The sequence below is a fragment of the Panthera pardus genome, unplaced genomic scaffold (assembly GCF_024362965.1).
Source record: "Panthera pardus isolate Hobbes unplaced genomic scaffold, ASM2436296v1 HiC_scaffold_15, whole genome shotgun sequence".
Taxonomy (NCBI): domain Eukaryota; kingdom Metazoa; phylum Chordata; class Mammalia; order Carnivora; family Felidae; genus Panthera; species Panthera pardus.
This window is the reverse complement of record NW_026526710.1, coordinates 66283-80846: the sequence shown is the minus strand read 5'-3', so window position 1 is coordinate 80846 and position 14564 is coordinate 66283. Positions and strand designations below refer to the sequence as shown.

At 52.2% G+C, this 14564-nt stretch overlaps 1 protein-coding gene across 2 annotated transcripts in view; it reads left to right on the top strand.

The window, feature by feature from the left end:
• Nucleotides 1–615: 615 nt before the first annotated feature.
• The window catches only part of BRI3BP (BRI3 binding protein), a 28158-nt gene continuing 14209 nt past the window's right edge, over nucleotides 616–14564 (top strand). For both annotated transcript variants that reach the window (XR_008422088.1, XM_053901919.1), the window contains exons 1-2: nucleotides 616–958; nucleotides 12855–12957. Coding sequence is in view for 1 of the 2 variants with exons in the window: in XM_053901919.1 (XP_053757894.1) it covers nucleotides 749–958; nucleotides 12855–12957 (313 nt within the window). In the remaining variant the exon portion in view is untranslated. The remainder of the gene's footprint in view (nucleotides 959–12854; nucleotides 12958–14564) is intronic.

The window sequence follows — 14564 nt, the reverse complement described above, 5'->3', positions numbered from 1 at the left end:
GCATTCACCTCTTGGTTTCAGTCTCTTGATGACCATCGCCTGGATCCATCGTGCCCCTAAGGGGCAAAATGATTTTCTAGCTCCTTGGCTCCCTCCTCATTTACCAGCTGGACTTATGTTCAGAGAACTTTCCCTCCTCCCGTTTTGCGAGGCTGAAATAGTAGGTGAGGAAAGTCAGGAGGGATGCTTGGTGCTTTCCCTTTAATTCAAAATCTCAGCATGAATGAACGGGTGGAGGAACGGTTGCCCTTGCCGTCGCCAACGGTGGCCAAGTATTGGGGATCAGTTGAAATTCAGGGACATGCATGTATCTGGTTTTCCAATCAATCGCAGTCACCATCCTTGCTGAGGCCGTTGCAAGTTTTACCAGCACAGCCTCCTTTTTACAGAAAAGTTAAAAATAACAATTACTATTTTTTTTTAAAGGTCAACCGCTTCCCCACCTCCACCCCCACCCCCACCCCGTTCCAGCTCGGTGGGGGCGGGGAGACCAGGCAGCCTCCAGCCGCACCGGCCCCTCGCGGGGTCGTCGGCCGGCTCCCGGCGTCCGGGGGGCGGGGCGAGGCGTGGGCGGGGCCGTCGCGGCTTTGCGCGCGGGGCGGGGCAGGTGGCGCTGCGACAGCGGCGGCGGCTGACAGAGGCGCGGCGCGCGGCCCCCGAGCGCGCTAACGCGGTCCCCGCCGGAGCCGCGGCGTCCCCGGTGCGGCCCTCGGCCCCGCTCCCGACCCCGCATCCCGCCGGCCCCAGGATGGGCGCGCGCGCCTCGGGCGGGCCCCGGGCCCGGCCCGGGCTCCTGCTGCTCCTGCCGCTGCTGCTGCTCGGGCTCCTGGCCCCGGGCGCGCAGGGGGCGCGGGGCCGCGGCGGCGCCGAGAAGAACAGCTACCGCCGCACGGTCAACACCTTCTCGCAGAGCGTCAGCAGCCTGTTCGGCGAGGACAACGTGCGCGCCGCTCACAAGGTGGGCGCCGGGCTCCAGCCTGCGGTCACCTTGCCCGGGCCCACGCGCACCTGGCTCCCGGGGCCGGCCTGGGCCGTGCGCGGCCTCCGGGGCCGCCGGGCGGCGGGGAGAGGGGAGGCCGGCCTGCGCCCCGGGGCCTCTGCGGCCTGCGGCCCCCCGCGCGCGGCCGGGGTCGGGCCCGGCGGCCGGTGGCGGCGCACACGGCGGGGGGCGGGGGGCGGGCGCGGGGCCTCGGGGCGCCCTCTGCTCGGCGCCGCACTTCTCCTTGGACCTTGCCCGCGGGCGCCGCGCGGCCCCTGGGCTGCGCCCACGCCGGCCGCGCCTCTCATTCATTCATTCAGCGCGTTTGAATGAGCACCTACTGTGAGCCAGGCGCCGCGCGCGCCGCCCAGGGGGCGCCCTGCCCTCTCCCCAGCAACCCCTGCGTTTCTGCCAGCCTCGCGCCGACCCACTTCCCCCGAGCACCTTAGGCCCTCCTCCTTCTGCTGCGAAGATATCTCGGCTTTTTTTTTTTTTTTTTTTTTTGAACTTTACAAGAAAAGAAAGGGACTGAGGCAGTCTCCTCTGTTGCTTTGGCCCAGTAACCCTCCTGAGCTCCTACTGTGTGCCGTCCCTTGATTCGGAGCGTTTTTACTTCGGAGCTGCTGTGTCGAGCGCTCAGGAGGAGCGCGGGAACGTGTGTCCGCACCCTGCGCTGCCCTCTGGAGCCCGGTGGGACAGGCTTCATTCGGGCCCGAGAAAGGGGAAGTGAATGAGAGACAGTTGCACGTGGTAACGTGGTTCCCTGAGGACAGCCCTTGCTGGTCCTCCTGTTGATGTCTCTGCTCCGGGCTAGCCCTGGGGTTTGGGAACTCGGGTTCAGGCTACCACTTAACGGGCTGCTCCGCTTTGGGCCACGTGTGGCTTCATTTCCCTGAGCCTCAGTTTCTTTATCCTCTAAAAGGGGCTAATAACAATATCCCCTTCATTATGCGGTTGTAATTATGAATGCTTCCTGTAATTATGGTTTTTTCCTGGCCCCGAGTAATGACTGAATCTGTGTCAACTACATCGTTTTGCTGACATTCCCGCCAAGGCACAAATCCACTTTGCTTAGCCCTGCTGGAAGGACTTTCAGGATTTAAAAAAAAAAAAAAAAAAAAAAGTTTTCTGGTGCTTGAGATAAAACAAAACCCAACTCAGACTGGCATTCTTCTTGGGTCGAGATCAGAACTCTTTCTGGGGTGACCAAGGTTTGTGCCTTCCACGGGGCTAATACAAATCTGTTATTTGCTTAAAATGTGCTGAGTGCTTTTAGAGATAGAGTCACTCAATTAATTCTCAGAAAAACCCTATGAGTAGGTACTGTTCATGTTTTCATTTTGTAGATAGGGAAACTGAGGCACAGAGTGGTGATGTGAGTGGCTTCAAGTCAAACTGAGTGGCAGGGCCGGGAATTAAACCCAGGCAGCGTGGGCCTGGGGTCCACACTGGTGCCTTCATGGGTCTTTATGCCTCATGACCCTTTGTGGTCCTCCCCTCCCCCCATCAACGCAGCATCTAGAACGAGACTGACCTGACATTTCCTGCCGAGCCGAGCGGCGCCCAGACTGGCCGGGCTTGGGGGAGACTGTTTTGTTAACAAAAACTAGGTATGCTGGCGATGTCGTCGGAGCCAGACCGGCTTGGTGGGTTGTGAGGTTTGAGGGTGTTTCAAGAAACACCCCATGGTCTAAGCTAGGCCTCGTCTAAAATAAACCTGCGGGGCTCTGGTTTGGAGCATGGGCCTTGCTGTCCAACAGACAAGGATTGGACTTCCTGGCCTTCGATCCTGGGCCAGTTGACTTGACCTCTCTGTCTCCTCCCCAGAGGAGATGAATTGGAGGGCCGAATGCGACTAGGTTGTATAATACCAGGTACTGAATGATTTTTTTAGTCAATGGTGGGAGATATTTATGTAAGAAAGGGACTCTGGTAGGAAAGTGATAGACTCATTTATTCAATTAAAAATTATGAAGCGGCTTGTACATGAGTGTTCGTCGGAGTGCTTTTCACGTTAGCCAAAGGGTGGAAACAGCCCAAATGTCTATCTGCTGATGAGTGAATAAACTGTGGCCTGTCCAAGCATGGAATATTATCCAGCCATAAAGAGGAGTGGAGCACTGATAGGTGATGCGCGGGTGAACCTTGAAAACAGGTGAAAGAAGCCAGACACAAAAGGCCACGTATTGTACAATGGCATTTGTGTGAAATGTTCCAGGACAAGCAAATCCGTAGAGGCTGAAAGCAGATGAGTGGTTGCTAAGGGGAGGGGGTGGGGTGGGGTGGAAAGTGACTGTTTCATCGACCGGGGGTTTCTTTTCCGGGCAGAAAATGTTCCGGAACTAGGCAGAGGTGACTTGCACAGCATTGTGAATGTACCATATGGCACTGAATCGTACACTTTAAAATGGTTCAACCGGTTAATTTTATGCTATGTGTATTTTACAACAATTTTCTTTTTTTTTTAAATATTACTTTTTAAAAAAAAAATTTTTTTTTTAAACGTTTTATTTATTTTTGAGACAGGGAGAGACAGAGCATGAACAGGGGAGGGTCAGAGGGAGGGAGACACAGAATCTGAAACAGGCTCCAGGCTCTGAGCTGTCAGCACAGAGCCCGACGCGGGGCTCGAACTCACGGACCGCGAGATCATGACCTGAGCCGAAGTCGGACGCTTAACCGACTGAGCCACCCAGGCGCCCCTTTACAACAATTTTCAAAAATTTCTTAAGCACCTGCCATATGAGCACAAGCCAGACAAAATTGTCCCCTCTCGAGGACCTTTCATAGGACAGGCAATAGATAAGTCAGACACTTAAAACAAGATTATTTCGGAGTAGTAAGTGCCGTTACAGAGGTAAGAGAAGATGATGTGCTAATGATGACGGGTAATCTTTGTTTAAGCTTAGGATGTGCCTCGCGCTGTTCTAAGAGAGAGAGCCTCTCTTATCAGCCCTGTTTTACGGAGAAGGAAAGTAAGGCAATGGAAAGGTTGAACCTCTCGCCCCCAGTTCCACTAATCAGTTGGAGGGAGGACTGGGAGTGCCCACACTCGTCACCTCTGCAGAATTGGAAATGACTGGAACAGAGTGGCCAGGGAAGTGAGCTGAAACAGAAGGAGCTGGAGGGACAGAAAATCCCAGGCAAAGGCAACAGTGTGAGCAAAGGCCCTGTGGTAGGAACAGGTTTGGTGTGTGAGGGCCAGAGAGGGTCCGTAGTAGGGCTGTGGCAGAGTGAACAAGGGACAGAGGGAGATCGAGACCTAGGTCACACAGGACCTAGGGTTTAACAAGACATCAATAGTGATGCCAGAAAGGCCTTGTGGAGAGCCAGGAGGAAGAGATCTGGTGCCCTGCCTGGAGGCATTGGGCAGGGGGTGGAGGAAGGGGTGTGATTTGGGTCTGGGAAGATGGGTTGGCAGGGGAGGGAAGGGCTGAGACAAGGTTGGGGTCCGGTTCACAGGCGGCTGCGTTGGGGTGTGGATCTTGGGGAGCACAGGGGAAAAAATACAGCTGGACCCACGTGGTGGGAACATTTGAATGAGAAGCTGAGAGTTGGTGTTCTTATTAGTCCTTTGTTCCTTAGTTGTTTTGTTTTTAAGACGATTAACATTTTTTTTTTTTAATAAGGCCATAGCTGCATGCAATGCCATTTCACATAGTTCAAGAGTAAAAAAAAAATAAATCTGCTTGCCCAGTCTGACCCCATCTCCCATTTTCCTTCCTAGAGTAGCCTGGTGTTCTGAGCATCCGTACAGATCCTGCCCCTTTGTGGGTTTTCTGTTTTTCATTACGCAGGTTGTTCCACTCCCCACCTCCTCCTCCCCCTCCCCCTCCCCCTCCTCCCCCTCTTCCTCCTCTTCTCCTTCTTCTTCTCCTTCTTGACAAATTTTGGCAACCACATCTTATTGGTACATAAAGCTTTGCTTCCTTCCTTTTGGAGGAGTGCAGAAAGCAAACCATCATTCAGGATGTATCATAATTGAACCCACGCCTAATAGTTGACATTTTGTTAGCGTCCCCTCTTGTGCCCTCCAAATCTGGCTGCAGTAAAGGTCTTTCTATAGAGATTTTTGTGTGCAGGTTGTTAGAAATGGAGTCGCTGAGCCAAAGGGTCTGTGCGTTCACATGTGTTTATTTTTAATTTTTTTCTTTAAGTTTATTTATTTCGAGAGGGGGGTGGGGCGGACGAAGAGAGAAGCCCAAGCAGGCTCTGTGTTGTCCACGCAGAGCCCTCCCCGTGGGACTCGAGACCACACACGCGAGATCGTGACCTGAGCTGAAATCGAGAGTCGGACGCTCAAGGCAACCGCTCTCCTGACTTTTGGCAACATAAGTTAGTTTTGTGTTTACACCCACTTCCCTATACGCTTTCAATACTGTGAAAGACGACCGAATTGTTTTCCAAAAATTCTGCCGGTTTCCACTCCTACCGAACGTGTGAGCTCTACCTTCCACACCTTGTCCGACGAAGTGTATCATTAAGTTTCTTATTACGTGTTTTATTGGTTTTATTACATCTTTTCACATACGCAGACTCCATCAGCCTTTTCTTGTCTGGAGACTGCCTTTTGTTTTCTTTGCCATTTTCTTCTATTGAGCTCTTTCTTTGTCTTTTGTTTTTGATTTTTTGAGATGCTGGCCCGTTTCGCTGTTTGCCGGCGAGCTTGTGGGGCAAAAATAACTCTGACGCTTTCCAGCCTTTTTTTCCCCGGCCCGTCTTAGCGGCTTTTTGGAGGTGTGACTGACATTACGCTTCGATAGACAGCGCATATTTAAAGTGGGACGAACGTGTCCGAAAGCTTACAAGTTGATAAATTTCGATGTGCGTGCACACCCGTGTAAACACCACCACAATCAAAACGTTTCTCGTTTTCATTATGAGAAGTTTGGAAGTACGGAACAGATGAAAGGCTGGAATGAAGAACAGCTAGAAACTTTCCCACTGAACCCACGTTTTCCCCAAACTGGTTTCTCCCTTTCTCTTTACACACACACACACACACACACACACACACGCACACACACACACACACTGTTTTCTTCCCGGAACCATTTGAAAGTAAGTCGCACGGGTGTCTGGGTGGCTCAGTCAGTTAAGCATCTGACTCTTGATTTTGGCTCAGGTCATGATCTCACGGTTTGTGGTCTGTGGTTTGTGAGATCGAGCCCCGTGTCAGGCTCTGAACGCACAGCACGGAGCCTCTCTCTGCCCCTCCCCTGCTCATGTGCGCACGCGCTCTCTCTCAAAATAAATAAACGTTAAAACAAAAAGTTGCAAACATCATGACACTTTCTCCTACAGAACCACAATACCATGGCCCCTCCATCCCCCCAAATTACATTTAGTACAGTAAAAACTTGTCACATACAGTCTGTATTCACATTTCCTTCACAGCTTTAAAAAAAAAATCTAACACTTTATGAACCATGGCTCATTGCATTTGGTTTTCATGTCTCTTTAATGTCCTTTAGTCTGTCAGAGTCCCCTCACTTTTTGGGTGTGGGTGTGGAGAGCTTTTCTGACATTGACATTTTGGAATAGTGCAGACCAGTTGTCTTTTTTGCTTTTCTTGTTTTGGTAACAGCTTTATTGAAAGTTCAGTAGTTTTGAGTATATTCAGACAGCTGCCCGGCCCTCACCACAGTCAATTTTATTTTTATTTATTGATTGATTGATTGATTTAAAATATTTATTTATTTTTGAGAGAGAGAGAGTGCGCACAAGCTGAGGAGGGGCAGAGAAAGGGAGACACAGAATCTGAAACAGGCTCCAGGCTCTGAGCTGTCAGCACAGAGCCCGACTTGGGGCTTGAACTCACAAACCGTGAGATCGTGACCTGAGCCGAAGTCGGACGCTTAACTGACTGAGCCACCCAGGCACCCCATTATTTGTTTTTGAGGGAGAGAGAGCAGGGGAGGGGCAGAGAGAGAATCCCAAGCAGGCTCTGTGCTGTCAGCACAGAGCCCAATGCGAGGCTCGATCTCATGAACTGTGAGATCATGATGTAAACCGAAATTGAGTCAGATGCTTAACCCACTGAGCCACCCAGTCGTCTCATCGTTGTCTTTTTGATTATAGCCCACAGGGTGAGGCCGGAATGGTATCTCACTGTGGTTTTGACAGACCAATTCTTTCCTTCCTTCCTTCCTTCCTTCCTTCCTTCCTTCCTTCCCCTTCCTTCCTTCCTTCCTTCCTTCCTTCCTTCCTTCCTTCCTTCCTTCCTCTCTTTCTCTCTCTCTCTTTCTTTCTTTCTTTCTTTCTTTCTTTCTTTCTTTCCTTCTTTCTGACTTTATTTTTAAGTAATCTCTACACCCAACATGGGACTCAAACTCACAACCCCAAGACCAAGAGTCACATGCTCCGCCGACCCAGCCAGCCAGTCGCCCGCAGACCAGTCATTTCTTGAAATGTCCCATGGTGTGGTCGGATTGTTTCCTCGCGGTTAGGATGAGGGCACACGTCCGGATCTGGCAAGAATTCCCCTGAAGGGGTCTTGTGTCCCTGCCTTGTGCCCTGGAGGTGCCTTTCCCTTTTGTGACCCATTTGTGATCCGGGCGTCGGCCAGTATTTCCTGTTCGTGCAATCTTTGCATTTCTGGGTGTTCTTCACATGCTTGGGCAAACTCGAAATGGCAGAAACCCCACTCCTCCTCTGACTCGCTCGTCAGGACACATTTGCTGATTTTCCCTGGAGCCGATTTGCACAAGCCAAGGGGTGACGGGCCGAGGGAAGGTTGGGGCGGAGGCAGGTGCCCTCGGGAGATGGAAGTCCAGGCTTCTCTGCTACAAGAGAAGGGATAACGAAATCCAGGCTTAAGTAATTTTGTCCCTCCCACCGTGACGGCCTCCGGCCTCGAGTTAATTCACCTGAATCTCCCTTGTTTTCATATTTCATACTGAACATTGTCCAACAGGTTCAAAGGCAGAGAGAATCCTATAATGAACCCTGGACCCACCAGCCACTGCTTCCGCTAATCAACCTTCTGCCATTCTTTTTAAAGCTTATTTATTTATTTTGGGGGGGGGGGGGCAGACAGAGAATCCCAAGCAGGTTCCCCGCTGTCAGCGCAGAGCCCGATGCGGGGCTCCATTTCCCGAACCGTGAGATCAGGACCTCAGCCGAGATCGAGAGTCACACGCTCTATACCCACTGAGCCACCCGGGCTCCCCTCTTCCTCTGCTCTTTATGTCCACAGCGGCTTCTGTGGCGAAGTTGGGCCTTGCCCTGGAGGCAAGGCCACGTTCACGTTTGGCTGGGTGTGTTTCTCGGCCCCCGCGGGCCGGTGGTGGGAGAACCGTTCCAGGCTCCGGGCCGTGTTGTGACCCCCTGTTAGTGGCTGGGGCCGCCCTCCCAGTGCCACATACTGGGCAGCTCGAACAGTAGGAATTTACTAGAAAACTGAGACCCTGGTGTCTCTCCACGGTGTGCGGGCAGCTGTCTTCTCCCTGCGTCCTCGCGGGGTCCTTCCTCTGTATGTGTCTGTGTCCCCGTCTCCTCCCCAACAGGTCCCGTTGGCTTAGGGCTCAGCCTGGTGACCCCGTTTTACATTTCTTACCTCTCCAAAGGCCCTGTCGTCAATTCCAGTCACATTCGGAGGGCCTGGCGATTAGGGCTTCGACATAGGAAATCTGCAGGCACAAGGTTCATCCCCCTGAGGGCTCCCGGATGCCCTTCACAGGGTGAAGTGGGCCAGGGTGTCACAGGGCCGTATCCAAAGCAACAGCACCAGCCCCCAGGGCCCAGGGCGAGTCTGTCCTGCTCCTGGCTAGAAGGCCAGCAGTGGGCCCTTCTCTGCTCTCAACCTCTCCCGCCCAGACCAGTTTCCGGGACGGGTCTGTTCTTTCTCCTGAGCAAGGCCAGTCATGTCTGGGCCTGAGGGTTTCCCAAGGATAGCAGGTCTCCGAGCACCTACCTGGAGACCAGCGTGGGTAGGCGCTGAGACAGAAGCGTCCTTAGCCTTCTGCCGCCCGGGCTCCCGGTCTGTGCCAGCACCACGCGGAGGCCTTTACAGGTCGGAACGTCCAATCCTGTCTTTGCCCCGTTTGACAGCTGACAAAGCTGAGGCACAGAGAGGTTCAGCAACGTTGAGCGGCCGTGTCTCTTCCTTCCAAAATAGCTGTTGCCTCGCACCCCTCCTGGGGGGCTCAGTGCCATCCGAAGGACCCGATACCCTTTTCTCACAAAAGCCTTGGCGTTCCTTCCTTCTTCCTCCTTCTGAACAAATGGTAAAGCCTGCTACCTGGTTTTACCGACAAACACGCACAGTTCGAACATACTTTCTGTGAGAGGACACACAGAACAGGGGTGCCCGTCAAGTGGAACGCTATCGGCCACCATAAAAAGGAATGAACTACTGAGTCCTGGTACAACACGGGAAATGTTATTTTGAGAGAAAGAAGCCAGACGCAAGAGGTCACCTGCCGTATGATTCCGTTTGTACGGAAAGTCCAGGAAAGGCAAATCCGTGGAGACAGACAGATTAGCGGTTGCCTTGGTTGGGGAGGAGGCATGGGGGTTGGCTGCTGATGAGTACGGGTTTCTTTCTTTCTTTCTTTCTCTTTTTTTTAAGACTATTCATTTATTTTGGGAGAGAGCCATCGAGCAGGGGAGGGGCAGAGAGAGGGAGAGAGAGAATCCCAAGCAGGCTCCGCGCTGTCAGCACAGAGCCCAATGTGGGGCTCGATCCCACAAATCGTGAGATCGTGACCTGAGCCGAATTCAAGAGTCAGACGCTTAAATGACCGAGCCAGCCAGGCACCCCCTTTTTAAAAAATTTTTATTTTATTTTACTTTTTCTTTTAAGCAGGCTCCACTCACAACGTGGGGCTCGAACTCATGACCAAGATCAAGAGTTGCATGCTCTACCGACTGAGCCAGCCAGACACCCTGTTGTCTTTTTGTTGTTTTTTGTTAGTTTTTTTGTTTTTAAAAATTTTTTAATTTGCATCAAAGTTAGCATATAGTGCAACAATGATTTCAAGAATAGATTCCTTAATGCCTCTTACTCATTTAGCCCATTCCCCGCCCCCGCCCCACAACCCCTCCAGCAACCCTCTGTTTGTTCTCATATGAGTGAAGTCATATGATTTTTGTCTTTCTCTGACTAATTTCACTTAGCATAATACCCCCCAGTTCCATCCACGTAGTTGCAAATGGCAAGATTTCATTCTCTTTGATTGCCGAGTAATACTCCATTGTATATATATCACATTTTTATCCATTCATCCATCGGTGGACATTTGGGCTCTTTGCATACTTTGGCTATCGTCGATAGTGCTGCTATAAACACGGGGGTACGTGTGTCCCTTCAAAACAGCACATCTGTTTCCCTTGGATAGATACCTAGTAGTGCGATTGCTGGGTCGTAGAGTGGTTCTATTTTTAATTTTTTGAGGACACTCCACGCTGTTTTCTAGAGTGGCTGCACCAGTTTGCATTCCCATCCCTGTTTTTGTTTTTGTTTTTGTTTTTGTTTTTAATGCCAGCTCTTCCATTGTATATTTTTTTACCCTCCCATTTCAAAATAGCTTCATCGAGGTATAATTCACGTGTTCTACAATCCACCCCCTTAAAGTGTACCGTTCGGTCCTCGTTAGTCCGACCACAGAGCTGTGCAATCACTACCACAGTCGATGTTAGGACATTTCCTCACTGCTAAAAGAAATTTTAGCTATCACAGCCCCTGGCAACCAGCAGTCGACTTTCTGCCTCTGTGGGTTTGCCTCCTCTGGACTTTTCATACAGATGGAATCGTACGATATGTGGTCTTTTGCGTCCGGCTTCTTTCCCTTAGCATCGTGTTTCAAGGTTCACTGACGTGGAAGCTCATGGTAACTCATTCCGTTTTATGGCCAAACAACATCCCACTGTATGGATGGACCGGGCTTTGTTTCTCCATCCGTCAGCTGATGGCCACGTGGGCTTTACGTGTACAAATCCCTTCAGTGTGATGACCTAAGGAGAAAAGGATGATTCCTTGCAGGACGTGCTCTGGGGTCAGGGCTCAGTGCGAGTATGGGATGTCGGTGGGAATTTTGACCATTTACCGTGTGCTCGAGGCATTTCATATGAGTATCCCGCTTAATGCTAAAATAACCAGTTGGGGTAGATACTAATACATGCATTTAGTTAGCGGGAGCTCTGATACGTATTATATGTGTGTATACACACACACACACACACACACACACACACACACACACACACACACACCCGTGGCTACGTAGCTAGCAGTAAGAAGCAGAGCTGGGATTTGAACCCAGGCCCTTAAACTCAGCCACACGCGCTCTCAGCCAAGCCACAGAACTAGCACGGAGGTTACTGGAGTCCTGTCTCTCCCGGTGGCTGATTCAACCCTGCTCTCTTTCCCCTTGCGCCCTGGAGCGGTGATCCAGTCCTAAGGTCTGATTCAAAATGCTGTAGCCAGGGCTCCTGGGTGGCTCAGTCGGTTAAGTGTCTGACTCTTGATTTCGGCACAGGTCACGATCCCATGGTTCGTGGGTTCGAGCCCCACGTCGGGCTCTGCGCTGACAGCGCAGAGCCTGCTTGAGATTCTCTCTCTCCCTCTCTGACCCTCCCCCACTTGTGCCCTCTGTCTCTAAATAAATAAATAACTTAAAAACAATAGCCATTTCACTCCAAGGCATTGATCGCCCTCATGTGAGCCAAAGTGCACAAGTACAGGGCTCCCCTGTGTCACTCCCCTTTGCTGCAATAGCGTGGGTGGGAATAGCCTAGGTGTCCATGGGTAGGGGATCGCTCAAACATCTCTAAGGAGAACAAGGCAGCTCTGTACGGTCTGAGGCAGAGTGTCACGTGAGAAAACCGTGCATAGTCACGGGCGGTTGGAGGAAGAATGTTTGTCTGCTGCTACTCCCCCGGCGCATCAAAGGGAAGCCACAGAATAACGACAGAGCCTCCAGAAGGAGATTTGCATTATGGGGAGTAAGACGGGAAGGTTAGTTTTCACTGACTTCCCATTTGCAACTTTGAGTTTTATACCATGTGTACAGAATAGCACTTATTAAAAATAATAACCGGATGGATGAGACTACACCTCATTGAGCTGTTCCTCCAGCCTGGTGTTTCTCTGGAATCCCCTGTAGAGATCAGGAAGCCCTCCGAGGACCCGGGTCCTTAAAGCCAGGTGGACATGGGTCTCTAGGGTTTCCCTCATGCCCAGGAGATGTGATACAGCTCACATGTGAGAGCCACCGCCCTCCCACCCTTCCTGTCCCAGGAGGCAGCACCCAACGTCCAGGCGGAATGGGAGGGGGCGGAAACTCCCATCATTTAAAAATGAGAAACCAGGGCCGCCTGGGTGGCTCAGTCGGTTAAGCGTCTGCCTTCGGCTCAGGTCATGATCTCGCGGTTTGTGAGTTCGAGCCCCGCCTCGGGCTCTGTGCTGACGGCTCAGAGCCTGGAGCCCGCTTCCGATTCTGTGTCTCCCTCTCTCTGCCCCTCCCCCATTCGTGCTCACACACACACTCTCTCTCTCTCTCTCTTTCAAAAATAAACATTAAAAAAATAAATAAAAGATAAAGGTGAGAAATCAGGCAGAGAAAAGAAGGAGACCTTGAGCCTGACGTGGGCAAGAGGGCTTCAGGAGAAGTCAGAGGTGGAGTGGATCAGCTTTGTGGGGACCTCCCGTCTCCCCCTTGGCCCGTGGAGGAGGAGGCCTGACCAGATTTCGCCCAGCTCCTGGCCTACCAAGCTCATGTCTGTGCCCAGGCTACTCGGCCACTCCTGCTGTGTCCTTCATCACTGGCCGCCTCTGTTTTCCCACTAACGCGTAAACCAATGGGCCTGGCTGGACCAGGAGAAGGGCGCGTTGTCCCAGTCAGTGGTAGTGACCACTCTCTTGTTTTTGCAGTTCCTGACCAGGCTGACCGAGAGGTTCGTGCTGGGGGTGGACATGTTCATCGAAACGCTGTGGAAAGTTTGGATGGAGCTCTTGGATGTTCTCGGACTCGATGGTACGTGGTGCTGGGGGGAAGGCATTCATTGAAGGTGCTGTTTTATTCGAGTGGTTATCAAAGTGTGGACGCAGTACCCATGATGGGCGGCACACAGGACCCCTTGGTGGGGGGGTGGTAGTGAGGACACAAATGAACACTTAAAAAATTTTTTTTAAGGTTTGCTAACTTATTTACAGAGAGACAGAGACAGTGTGAGCGGGGGAGGGCCAGAGAGAGAGGGAGAGAATCCCAAGCCAGCTCTGCACTGTCAGCACAGAGCCCGATGTGGGGCTTGAACTCACGAACCGTGAGAACGTCACCTGAGCCAAAATCAAGAGTCGGATGCCTCCCTGACTGAGCCCCCCAGGTGCCCCACAAATGAACATTTTTTATTGTGATAGTTGCATAAAGAAATGGCCCGTCAAAACTGAGATTCACAGATGCTGTTTAGGGTAAGGTACGTGTGGGTAGGGCTGATTCGTCGGCCCCCAGGCAAACTGCAAAGACCAGAGGTGGGGCCTCCGGGGTGTTGGGACCCATCACAAACTCCTACCTACAGTTATTTAGGCACAAAGGGATTTCATACAGAGCTTGAGGCGGTCCCAGAGCCGTGCCTAGAACGCTGCCGAACTGGCCTGCCGTGGGAGTTGCTGCTCTGTGCGGAATCAGGAGGCTACTGCTGGAACGGTTGAATTCAAGGACTCGGCCCTGGTCCAGGCTGCCACCTCTCCCGCCAGGAAGTCTGCAGCCGCCTGTGTTGAGGCCCCAAGACCACCCCCAGGTTCGGTGAATCACCAGGAGGACTCAGGACTCAGTGTTATCGTCATGCTCACGGCTGTGATTTATTCCAGTGCAAGGACACAAAGCACCCTCAGCAAAAGGGGACAGGCCGGTGGGAGCCCCACAGGAAACCCTAATTCCACCAGCAGCAATTTGTGGTGATGCGTGTAAAGTCGTCATCCACCAGGGAAGCCCGTTAGAGACGCTGCGCCCAGGGTGTTTCTTAGAGGCTGGTCATGTGGGCACCTTCTGCCCGGCACCTGCCAAAATTCCCGACACCCCGCGGGAAAGCAGGTGGTCAGCATAAACCACAGAATGTGTGCAAATAGTCCAGGCACAGGGAGCCCCCATTATCAGGGAATGGGGGGAAGCCCCCTCCACTACCTGTGTTCTTTCCACCCCCCAAGCAGATAATTCAACTCTCTGTGAGTTGACCAGGCGTCCCACGAATTGAACTGAATTCTGAGCCCGGCTACCTGGAGGTATAATGTCAGAGCGAGCCCACGGGGTCAGGGCTCATCCCGCAGGACTGCCCCTCCTCCCTCTTCAGATACCAGTTGCAAGCCCCCCCGTGCTTCTGACCAAGCAAGTGGCTCTAGATCGGAGGTTCCCCCTCCTTGGGTTTGATTAATTTGCCAGAGCGGCTCACGGAACTCCAGAACACCACTTACTAGCTTAGCAGTTTATTGCAGGAGGATGTAACTCAGGAACAGCCCGATGGAGGAGATGTTCGGGTGCGTTCTGTAGGAAGACGCACGGAGCTTTGGTGTTCCTTGAGCTCCCCATCCCAGAAGCTCCTGTCGGGTTTTTGTGGTGGCTCTGTCACACGGGCACGATTGATGAAG